Source organism: Embiotoca jacksoni, unplaced genomic scaffold (genome assembly GCF_022577435.1).
Source record: "Embiotoca jacksoni isolate LCO1_2020_lvr unplaced genomic scaffold, fEmbJac1.0.p SCAF_10, whole genome shotgun sequence".
Classification (NCBI taxonomy): domain Eukaryota; kingdom Metazoa; phylum Chordata; class Actinopteri; family Embiotocidae; genus Embiotoca; species Embiotoca jacksoni.
In genome coordinates, this window is record NW_027185230.1 from 8072501 (window position 1) to 8084686 (window position 12186).

A 12186-nucleotide genomic window follows, 5' to 3' on the forward strand; every position below is an offset into this window, starting at 1 on the left:
ATCTTCATCTTTGATATATTTGGTTTTGTGCATCACAGAGCTGCTAGAATATCTGTAGTTGTTAAGCTGATCAAGTTTATAAGGCGACTGAAAGGTACCTGACCAACACACAAAAGCTTATCTTCACATTTCTGGTGCATCAACTGCAAACACTGAAAATGTTTACGTGTACCAATGGAAAAGTCTTAAATACACTGGCTGTCACAGTGGGTTTTATGAAACTATATAATACAGTATATATGACCAAATTTAAGTGATTAATGACATCATCCAAGACATAAATGGCTTTTCAATACACCCAGTGCATTTGTGTGTTGACATGTCTGTACTTTGTGTCTTTGTCAGTCTGTCTGCTCAGAGAAGGAACAATGACTGAACTCTTTTCAGGGGTGTGTTACCAGCCTGATGGTTTACACCCCCACTCATTTACAGAGGCGCCACAAAATTCAATCTACTGTAATAGTCTCTCTCACTCTCTCTCACACACACACACACACACACACACACACACACATACACACACACACACACACACACACACACACACACACACACTTAATTTAATCAGACAACACACAGACGTGCAGATTTTGGACATTTAAACCATTCGCATAATCAAACACTCAGCTATGCACAGACACACAGCTGATCCCCTTCACATGCGCACATATTTTTTTTCTTTACCGTTGCGAGTGCCGTGCCAGACATATCGTTAATAAACCTCATATGAACTGAGCCCCCCCCCCCCCCCCCTCCCACTCTCCCCCGCACACCCAACGCCCCTCCCATCAAAGTGCAACCACACCACTAAACAGGACAGGAGACAAAGCAGGGCTGGGCTGCAGGCAAATATAAATGCACACAATCATAAAGCATGAAACCACACACATGCACGCCACACAGACAAATTAAAAAAAACAGCCACACACTTAGGACCTAGACTGAAAGATTAACACAGTATGGTCGGGCCTGTTTTGTCACCAACAATAAACCAACAAAACCAGTAGATGCTGCCTGACCATCTGTGTGTCCCCGTGACAACTGAATGATGATGGATATTTTAAGATAAAGCTGATAAAAATTAAGAACTCGTAAATACTTTAGGGACTTTCTTATCAATTGCTTATTTTCTTTGAGAATTTTCAAATTGGTTCGAATATCTTTTTTCTGTTTCACATCGTCTAAGTATTTTGTGCGACACCGTGGGTGTATCTGTAAATATATGCCCACGTGTGTGAGCACATGTACAAAACTGAAGGAGAGTCACTGCTCTGGTCTCTCCCATTATAACAGGGAACAGTGTGGCCAAGTCCTGATTTAAACATCAGCTGTCATAAATGTTTCAGAGAAATGGAAGGAGATGGAGGGATCGCCGGCAGCTCTAAGGGAGAGGGTGGGGCGGTGGGTGGCAGCGGGAGGGGCTGTTGTGGTGGTTGAGGGCAAGAAAAAGGAGACAAGAAACAAATTTGGGTGACAAAACATGTAAAGTGGGGTTTTAAAATGGAAGAAAAAAAAAAGTAGGTGAATTGAGTTAAAAGCTGGAAAATTGTTTTTTAGCCCTTCAAACAATGGTAAAAAAAACCTCTTAGCAAGAGCTCTAAAGTCCACCATATGTCAGGCTTATTTATAGTGGTTTAACACCAGAACCAAAAAAGTTAATATTGCATGTCAGTTTGAGAGTGGTCTTAACAGGATTAAGTCCGAAGGTCATCCATGTCTCAAACCTCCACTGTCAAATACTGACAGAAAAGCCCCACATAGCAAGAATAATCTCACAGGAAGTGCCTTCATTTGTGTGTCACAAACTACTATATTTAAAAAAACCACTTACTGTAGCGCCTTGTGTGATTAAGCCATTGTTTATTTTAGGACGAAGTTCTTTGGCACAACTTTAGTACTGACAGACTGATCGGCCTTAATACAAAGCAGTGTTTTATAGTGAATATGGAATAAAGACTACATCACTTATAACACATTAACCTTCCAGGAAAAGAGCAGAGGCACTATTTCAGACAGCAAACCACACATTTTTGAAAAGTTGTTTAGGCCATATATTGATGCCAACTTTTTGGCTGTACTAATACGAGACAGCTTATTGTTATTTATATTCTCTCACGTCATCTAAAGTTGGTTTACATCAGTTAGTACAAACCTGAACTGTCCATTATGAGAAAGTGACGAATGCCAAACTCTAAAGTCTGACTATTTCATGTATATTTTTTTAAATTGATAATGTGAAAACATTATGATTGGGCCTGTAAGCATGTTTGAAGTAAGCAGTGTGCAGATGCCCCGGATGGTCGGCTTCTGACGTAAAAATCCTATCAAGGACAGCAATCCAACTGCAGTCAATTTGTTGTGGCCGGGGGAAGCTGGATGTATTTGTTTTACAAAAGGAATACAGGTCAGGGTCACAGGAGAAGGCTTTTACCACCTCGCCTGTGATGTATAATCAATAGAAAAACAGCTCCCAAGAGCTCCACAGTTCACTTCTTTCCTTCCCTTTCTCTTTCTTCTCCATTCCTTCCTTTTCGAGCTTCGCTTTCTTTCCCTCACTTCCCACTTTTGACCTCAGCTCAAGTGTTTGTTTGTAGTGTATATTTAGGATGCATGAATCCTCACTATCCGTCTCCAAGGTCACGAAACAGCTTCAACGCTCCGAGCTTTTAAAGGAGCTCCCAACTCGAGTGGACGGCTCCATCTATTGGCTGCAGCAGAGACTACCTGCCAGTCGCACCGTGCTGACATTAGCACTGCTTCACTCCAAATTCAATTAACTAAATGGCAGGCTGAATTCGGCTAAATGCAGAGTGAGCCTGCTGAAATGAGCATATAGCTGCTGAAGACTGAGGGCTAATAATCAGCCACAATCACATCTGAGCACTGACATTAAAAAAAATCAAATTCAATAATACTGGAAAGAAGAGGAAACTCCAACTGAATTGCGTATTCAGGCGGAAAACTTCAGCTAATGTCTACTGTCAGGTATTAAAAATGTGCGGCTGGAACAAAAAAAAAAATCGAATGAAATGAGAAAGTAAAAACTCAAATTATTAAGAAGAACAGTTGCTGTTTTTGTCAATCTCTAAATGACATATCATTTTTAGCCACTTAAAAGTTAAACTTAACATTGAAATAAACATATGCACACAGCACATCATACACACATTCGAGCCGGAAGACGCATATACAGATGAGGACACATCTGGACAGAGCAGACTTACCTGAACGTATTCTGCCTGCTTCTCTGCCTGCTCCATGTGGCTGAAAAGGAAGAAAAACAAAAGAGGGTAAGCTGGGAAAAAAAAGCAAAAGAGACATGAAAGAGAGAAAAATGTTGGGCAATGTAAGAACAGAGGGGGGGGGGGGGAAGCTGTAAACATCTGTCCAAGTTTTGTGTCCACGTGCTTTTACACACACTTGTGCTGTTGTGTTTGATCTGCTCTTCTAACAGGTGTTATCACAGACAAGAAAAACATGGCTGTATTCCCATGGCTGTACAGGCTCTAAAAGCACTGTTTTGGTCCAACGTCACAGACAACAGAGAGATAACAAAACCCTGCTGAGCATCTAAGGTTGCTGAATTATGGAGCTGGCCTCTCAAATCTCTCGGGCACCATAACTCAGTCTTTAACACTCATGATGGATCCCGATCATGTGTCAAAACCCCCGCTGTTCTGCGTTCTTGGGAGCCACACTGTGGATACCGCTGTGCAGCTTTGTGATACGGCGCGGGAGCGAGTAAAAGGAGGGCAATTACACTCCCAGACAAGTTTTAAGATCAATCAGCGCAGCTCCCAATTGCATGATGGGGCTCAGAGGGCCCAAAGCAAAGCTGTGCCACACATGACTACAGAGAGGTCAGATCAAAGGGTCTTATCAGGGCAGCGGGCTGGGGAATGTTAATAGGTCCCACAGTAGAGGAGGTCTATGTTCCCTCTCCAAGCTGCTCCTGTACTTAAACTCCTGCTTGGAGAAATAATTGTGCAAAACTGAATATTTTTGCCGCCGTCATTTGCACCGATAACATCAGAATTTATCTTGGAAAGAACGAGAGAAAAGAGTGAGCAAGCTGTAAATACTAAACATGCCAGTGATACATGAGCTGCTGAAGATAAACACCACAGCAGATCCCGACCATCAATAAACAAGAGATAAAGGCAGTTTTAAGCATACCTGCCAGGGTCTCAACACTTTACAGAACACACGGTAAACTCTTACAAGTCAGATTTTAAGTGGGATCACTGTCTGAAACGGCTTAAAAATTAACATATTGATTTTTCTGACCAAGACAACGTTTTTCAGCGTGTTGACACTGATGATAAACTTTCTTAAAAAGGTAACTTGTCTGTAATACTATACTTTTTCAACTTAATTTCTATTTACTTCACATTAAAACGCTCATATCTTGTAATTCTGCTGCGTTTGTAGACCCAAAGTAAGTGTGCCCATTCAGGAAGAATGCATACTTGCTTGTTTTTTCTTGTGATTTTGGTCAATATAAGGGAACTAACAAGGTTTGTGATTAATAGGTTATTTTGTCAATTAATTAATGAATTGCTTTGTTCATAAAATCTCAGAAAAAAAGATAAAAATGTCTAAGTCAAAGAAGGCAAGTTGAATTTGCTGAACCAACCTTAAGGACATTCAGTTTGATGTCCTACGTCAAAGAAAAGAATCAAATAATCACTTCCGAGATGAAACCATTGATGCTGGTTAGTTTTCGATCAATCCATTAATCAACTAACCGTTTCAGATCAAGCAATGACAGGTACATGAAGTTAAAATTCCCTCTTCACCTTTTCAAAGGAGTCGACATGCTTTGTTCTTTGAGGGACAACAAAGCTACAGAACAAAGCCCCCTATTTGCCAGCCGAGCTGATTATCGCAGGAAACACAGTGACAACATTTCATTTCAGAGCCATTTCTTACCAGCCACCAACACTGCCCGGGAATCAGCTGAAAGGGTTTTCCAGAAAAGAAGTGAAGAGCTGCTCTGTGGCAAGACATGAGTGACTATATGGAGGAGGGAAATGGACAGCGGAGCTGAGAAATGGAAAGACCTGTGATTTAGGGTTGAACTGACAGAGAGGGAGCTCTTTGATGTGAACTTGGGAGTACACTATGGAGCGATATTTCCCACGGTGCCTGGCCTGAACTAATGGGCTGATGCTGCACGATCACACATACGAGCCCCCTGCATGCCAGCACACACAGCCACAGACGGCCTAACAGCACGCAAGCGCACACGCGCGCGCACACACGCACACACACACACACACACACACACAGACACAGACACACACAGACAGACAAAGTGCACATCCCACTGTAACACGATACACGCACTGTGCTATCATGCATGGTATATTGGCGGCAGGGAGATCTTGGCATGTCATGGGAAATAGCGACAAAAATGCAACCTGCTCGGCTGAGAGGAGGGGGCGGGGAGCTCCCTGCGTTTCCTTCAAACTCTTCAACCTCTGACTTTTGTTGATAAATCAACATGAAATGCACACGTAATAAGCTCTCTCTCTCTCACACACACACACACACACACACACACACACACACACACACACACACACACACACACAAAGAAGCTTATTTCGGTTGGTCTCCTGTGTGTGAGAACAAATCAATGCAAAATGAGAAATCATCAGACCGGCAGCTTTCCTGCAGCATTTGATCAATAAAAAGGAATTGATGTTACCTGCTGCCTTAAAAAAAAAGAAAAAAAAAGTGAAGTCATGAATCCTGTTGTCTTTACTCACTTCAAGCCCATCGCCGAGGACAAGTCCTGTCCACTGCAAACTCGGCACAAAATTAATTGTCCAATTTCTTAGCGCAGTTTAACCACTGACTGTATTTATAAACCCGCAGATCTGCGCCCCCTGGCGTGCGCACATGAAGGTCAGGCGCTACTGCCCCCCCCCCCCCGTTCTCAGACTCGTACACCCTTCCTGCTATATCTGACCAACGTTTCCTACGCTTCAGCGTATGTTAAGGCCCAGATTTGTGGTGTGATTAATTTACGAAACAAATAATAAAACGCATGAAACTGAAATACTGCAGGTCTTAAAACTCGATTTTGACAAGTGGTCAGGGAAGTGTTTACATCATTTAGCCTACTGAATTATCAATGCAACCATATTATCGCCCTTCGTTAAAAATACTGTAAGTACAGCCAAATTAATAGAAACATCTTCTCTATGATTAAAAGAAAAAGTACTGCTTCTGCGGAGAAATGTGACATCCGATTATATATTTATTACTTTTAGATTCTATTTAGTGATGAAGTAATGCAACCATTATTGAACAAAAAAAAAAGAAAAAAAAAAAAAAGGAAAAGAAAACAAACTATAATTGGAAATAAAGAAAAATCACCTGCTGTCCGAGTTTTGGTTTCCTTTGTGGGCTCCTTCAGCCTCTTCCTTTGGTTCAGAGACAGGCTCAGACTCTAACCCATCAACTTCACCAGTTCCATCATTCCCCTGACTAAGAGGAGGTGATGAAGTCTCTTTCTTGAATTCAGGGTTCAGGTCTGAACTTTCCTGGGTGACGCCTTGCATGTCCCAAGTCCCTGTCTGAAGTTCAGCACTCTCGCCACCAGATGACGCCACATCTCCACAGGCAGCTGTGGGACCAGGGTTGGTGTTTTGGGTATTTGTGGCATCACCTTTAGGTCCAGGCGGTGTCTTGGGATCAGTTGAAGAGTCTGGGTTGATCCCACTGTCAGCTTTAACTGGAGCTCCATCCCCAGACGCTTTGGATGAAATGCCTGGGAGACTCAGAGACACGTGGCTTTGGCTCCCTGCAGGTCTCTGGCTTTGACTTCTGCTGATGCCGCTCTTGTTTTTACTCTTCTTATTGCTGCTTGGGCATCCTGTAGAAGAACAGGACAAGAAAAGGCCAAAAAGAAAAAGACAGGGGGAGGCAGAGAAAAAAAATAAAATAAACATGAGAGAAAGCTTCACAGCTGATGGATTGTTATTTCGCCAAATTCTTGTGAAGGTAATTGCTAGGCTGAAGTTAGAGCTGATCATTTCCGCAGCAGCTTAACCTTTGGTACTCTTGTCCCTCTTCTTCATCAGTAGCCGTGGCAGCGTTCCCATATGTGTATAACTCTCACTGGAGCGGACATAGCTGGCAGTGCGCGGACGCATAGCCCCCATGTCGTCCAGCGTCGTCTCAGCAACCGGAGTCAGGCTGTCAGTGAATGCACAACTGTCACCGTCATCTCCAGGGACACATCCTGCTCCGGCTTCAGACTTCGACTTGGAGGCCTTGGAGTCTGATTTCTCAGTGGAGCGGCGAAAAGAGAGGTTGGTAAGGCTGCCAAACCATTTGAAACCTTGAGATGGGAACAGAGTGGTCAGTATGTGGTGACAAGCCTGCAGAATAATCTAATCCCAATTCACCTACTTCCGTCGGTAACACTTACAGTAGCCTACACTTCATGTGAGTACACTACATAGGGGAAATTGCATGCGACTGTTGTGCACTTAACTGAAATGAAGGCGACAACATTTTAATGCATCACTCTCTGTTTCACACACAGTAAAAAAATACTGACAGTTTCTATCCTACAGCAGTATGAACACTTTTGTGGAGACATAGTGCAGTGATCACTTCAATAGCTGGAGTTTCCTCGGTCGCAATTTTCAGCAGCTTGAGAAATAGGTTGGTGGTCCCTCCTCCTCCGCTCAGTAACCAAGATGTTTGGTGGGTTTTTTTTTACGTTATAACTCAATGCTAGAGGAGATAAAGACTTACATAAACATTTGTGGCACAGTCAAAGCTGTTACACTTAAGTGTCTCATGTTTATTACTACATTTTTTGACTGTTAAGAGTGCAAAATACTTGTCAGTGTGAACACAGTTATACATGCAAAATTACAAGTATAAGTATGTAAGTATGCGAATTGAGGGGCAGCCTGAATCATTTATTTACTCTCCAGTTTCAGTTTTAAATTCATCCTTTACTTTATTTTTTTCTGCCCAAATGCTCACATGTTAATTGCATTTTAAACATTCATATTTGTAACTGTCATTAATTAATCAAAGATTTAACAACATGAACTGTGTACTGTGTGTGTGTAAAAGTAGCAAAAGCGGTAGGAATTTAATTATGGGGGGAATAGATAGGTGGGAGGGTTTCAGGAGTCTATATATAGTTTTGCTATTGTAAATGGTTCTTTAAGAAACAAGTCATTCACTTTCTGTTGTAGAAAAATTTGTTTTAAAGAGCTCATAGCTTGATGAAATAGAAGCAGTCAGCAAATTAATCTTTGTATAAAGTGAACTGTATTTGTATATATTAGGATTTGGAAGTCTCTGACAAAAAAAGGTCTGCTTTTAAAGAACACATGATTTAAAACATTTATGATGCTGCACTATAAAAAACACTACTAATGTTACCGAATAAAGTCTTTAAAATAGACTCTATTTTTTTTTAGATAAATATTGTAGTCAGTGGATGTTTGTGTGTCATCATAACCACCAAAACATTTCAAAACTGTGTCTTCTTCAGCTCACAGCCTGGCCTATTATAAGTATCACAAAGAGTGGCTGCTCTGCACAGACTCACACAAACACACATGGTAACTCACCCAATTTCCGTAAACTCATGTTGTGGCTCAGCTGCAGGTGGGTTGCAAATAGACCCTCTGAGAAAAGCTGCAGTTAAACTGAGGAGAAGAGACAGATAGGGAGGATACCTTCTTGTCAAAGAGGAGCACCCTCGGTGCACGAACCACAGTTCCTCTCTGTGGGTGACATGCCGCACACACTTTGTTTGCGTGAGAAAGAATGAAACTGAGAGATGATAGCGGCAACAGGGGCAGAGCAGACCTGACACTTCCTGTGTAAAGCACCAATGGTTAGAGGAAATGAAAATCTAAGAAGACGTGACAAAGGTTGACAGGTTTAGATAAAAAAAAATATATGAATATATGAAACACATGAGGGTGAATTATGGCAGGGTTGAAAATGTGTTGATAGAATAGAAAGTGTGCTGATGGAAACTCTGAGGTTTGTAAAGTGTTTAATACAGAAGTGCTGATTGGTGGCACCCCATTGAAAGAAAAGGCTCATAAACAAATTTAGAGGTAATAACTCACCTTTGATATCATCGATTATCTACATCAAACTAGGAATCTTGTCATCTTCCTGCAAAGTTAACGTTAACGTTTGATGTCTATTCTCAAAATTTTAAGGGAGGAATAAATACAAAAAATGAATGAAGACTACTAATTCTAATAATTCAATGAACTAAAACATACTTTTGTGTGAATTGGGATTATTTGTTTGAATGAAAGTCTGCACATCTCTGGGTTATGATACTTTTTTATTCTTTTCTTCAGGCTGCACTGATGTGTATGTCCATCGCTGTATTTTTGTGTCAAATATTTGCATTTTGGGGTTTTTGCACAGGTGGTGTTTTGTATCTGAAACTTTGTATCCATTACGTTTTACTAAATTACACTTAAAATGTCTTCAGAAAGCTGAACATAAATCAGTGGCATCAAAGAACTCCCCTCTTTATAAACTTGATGTGCCTGTCAGTCGTAACCAACTCAAGTAGTGCAGCAAACACAGAGGTCTCCAAAGATACCAAATATTTCAGGTGGAATTTTTGATATATAAAATGATGCAAAAGACAGCAAGAATATATTACTTTAAAGGAATATTGCAGCCATATAGAACATGGAGTTGTGGGTTTGAATATTTCCCCTTCACTGGCTATAGTTATTATGACAGAAGCAAAAAAAAAAAGGAAGTCAGTAAATAAGGTGACTTGTTATACAAAAACAAAATCCACCTAAGGAGGAGGTCGGGGTGGAGAACTGCCTATATGGTCGTTGAGGTTGGAAAACGTAGGCTCTAACAAGGGCTACCAACCTGTCTACTACTGACGGTCATGTTTGTTTTCTTTTAACCAAGACAAAAAAAATCCAACCAGTCAGACTGTTATCTGACTATTGATTTAGCGGCTAACGTTACCCAGCTGCCCAAATATATGAGCTGATTGGCACCTACTAAATCTTTTGGTAGATTCAGGAGGTCATTATCAACAACATGTCTGACAGTTGGACAATATGGACGACAAGCATACGTGACCTTTGTTCAGACAGAAACAATAATCAACATGTGAAAAATATGGCTGGGAAATCTGTCCATAACCTTAATCAAGTAATTTTAGTTGCCAAACTTACCCACATTTTTTTGTTTATGATAAATGTTTTTAAGTGAAATTATATTTGGTTAATGTATACAGTATATTGTTTTATTTATTGCTTACATATTGTTTTCTCCTGGTCAGTCAATAACAATTTTTGATTCCTTCATTTAAAATTTTTTTTTTTTAAACTTTTTAAATAGGAATATGACTTGCTTTTAAAGTAATAATTTAATGTATAATGAAGAAATGAACTACACAAATGCAAAATATTAATTTTTCTTTCATTTTAGTGAGACACTAAATATCAATTATTATTAATGTTAATCTTTTTTATAAAAAGAAATGCAGTATCTTTAAGTTTAATATGCTGCTACAATAGCATTTAAATAAGTAATGGCTACAACAATAATGTGGTGTATACTAGTTCATGTAGTAGAATTTAGCTTGAGTAATACGCTGTCATGGCCCCTTCACTTCCTGTTGACTCTTGTGTGTGAAGCTTTTGTGAAGACGCCTTTCACCTTCCTGTCAGCGCTCAACCACACCAGCATAAGAAAATGTGACGAGTGAAGGCGTAGAGCAGAGTACATAAGAGCAGAATGAAATTGCAGTACAACTGAAACAGCCCTCCTACTGAAGATCATTTACATCATTCTACTGTATTTATCGTTCAACAAAAGTAAGAAGCTACAAAGGGTTGTTGGTTGGTTTCTTCTGTCATCTATTTTTTATCCAAAGATGCCAAATCAATCCAAAAATGACATTTTAGTCCTAAACATGTCACTGCTCAATTGTTTCATCATCATATTGGGTGATTTTGTGATCAGCAAAACTAAAAGAAATTAAAAATGAACACATGCATACTGAACTAAAAAGCTTTTTGTCATAGAAGCTGTACTTCTGTAGACTTAGCCCTAAACTTCCTCTGGATGGCACCACAAGTCCCTGAAAAAACATGTACGTCCTTCGACCTCATGTGGGTGCTTCACCACAGATTGCTGTGCGTGCATGTTTCGAAGATTTAGAAAACTGCTGCACATTTCAAATTAACTGTTGCCCAATTACCAGCTTCATGGTTGATTTGGTTCCATCACACGTACAGGACAAACCTCATGTAATCATTCTTGTATCTTAAAAAGGATGTTTTTCAATGAGGACACTTTGTCCCTTTTGGCAGCCTAGTAAATGAACCAAGCGAGTGCGACTGCTGACTGTTGTTCTGCAATCCACCAGTGTGGACGTAGAGGAAGTAAAGTGAGAAATGTGGTACAGTGCAACAGACACACACACACACACACACACACACACACACACACACACACACACACACACACACACACACATGAAGTCACACACACCCTGAAGTAACAGGTTTTTTTTCATTTTGGACTCTGTGTCCTAACCAGCTTTTCCACAGAAGTAATTTGCTAGAGTGAATGGCTATGTGTGTGCGCGTTGTACCTGTGCGTGTGTGTGTGTTCTGCTTTAATTTCACCTTGATGAAAAACAAGCCTTCAATAATTCAGCTCTGTGCCTCCTCATACGATGACAAATATCAGTCACTTGAATGCAAGGCCACACTGGTGCACACCACAGCGAGGGAAACTCACAAAACGGAGACCTTGTTCAAACAAAAATAGAAAAGCTGTCAATTGAGGTCCCTCCCACCTCTGGCTGAGTCTCACTCTATTTATTTTTCTGTGTGTTTATTTCCCCAAATAAATGTGTAGTGTGATACAACACTAAATATTTGATAGCTTGTGAGTTTTAAGAAAATATAACAGTATCTTTAGCAGCAAATATCACATAATTATTCCTCTAAATTTGTAATGTAAAGGGTAATGTACTCACATGTATATTTTCTTTAATAGATTACAATCATAAACGTTATTGTTGCTATTGGTCATTTATATGATATTGCTGCATGCTGCCAGAAATAAAGCAGTTAATAGGCAGGTAATACATATGATAGGTAATATAGATTCAGGACTGTCAGAAATAAA

The 12186-nt window shown here is 40.3% G+C and overlaps 1 protein-coding gene across 2 annotated transcripts in view; it reads right to left on the reverse strand.

Annotated features, from left to right (window-relative positions):
* Positions 1-8667, reverse strand: part of sh2d3ca (SH2 domain containing 3Ca) — a 53719-nt gene extending 45052 nt beyond the window's left edge. For both annotated transcript variants that reach the window (XM_069163662.1, XM_069163654.1), the window contains exons 1-4: positions 8613-8667; positions 7064-7354; positions 6388-6886; positions 3225-3264 (exon numbers count right to left, since the gene is read on the reverse strand). In XM_069163662.1, coding sequence (XP_069019763.1) covers positions 3225-3264; positions 6388-6886; positions 7064-7354; positions 8613-8631 — 849 coding nt within the window. In that variant the 5' untranslated portion in view covers positions 8632-8667. The remainder of the gene's footprint in view (positions 1-3224; positions 3265-6387; positions 6887-7063; positions 7355-8612) is intronic.
* Between the last annotated feature and the right edge of the window lie 3519 nt (positions 8668-12186).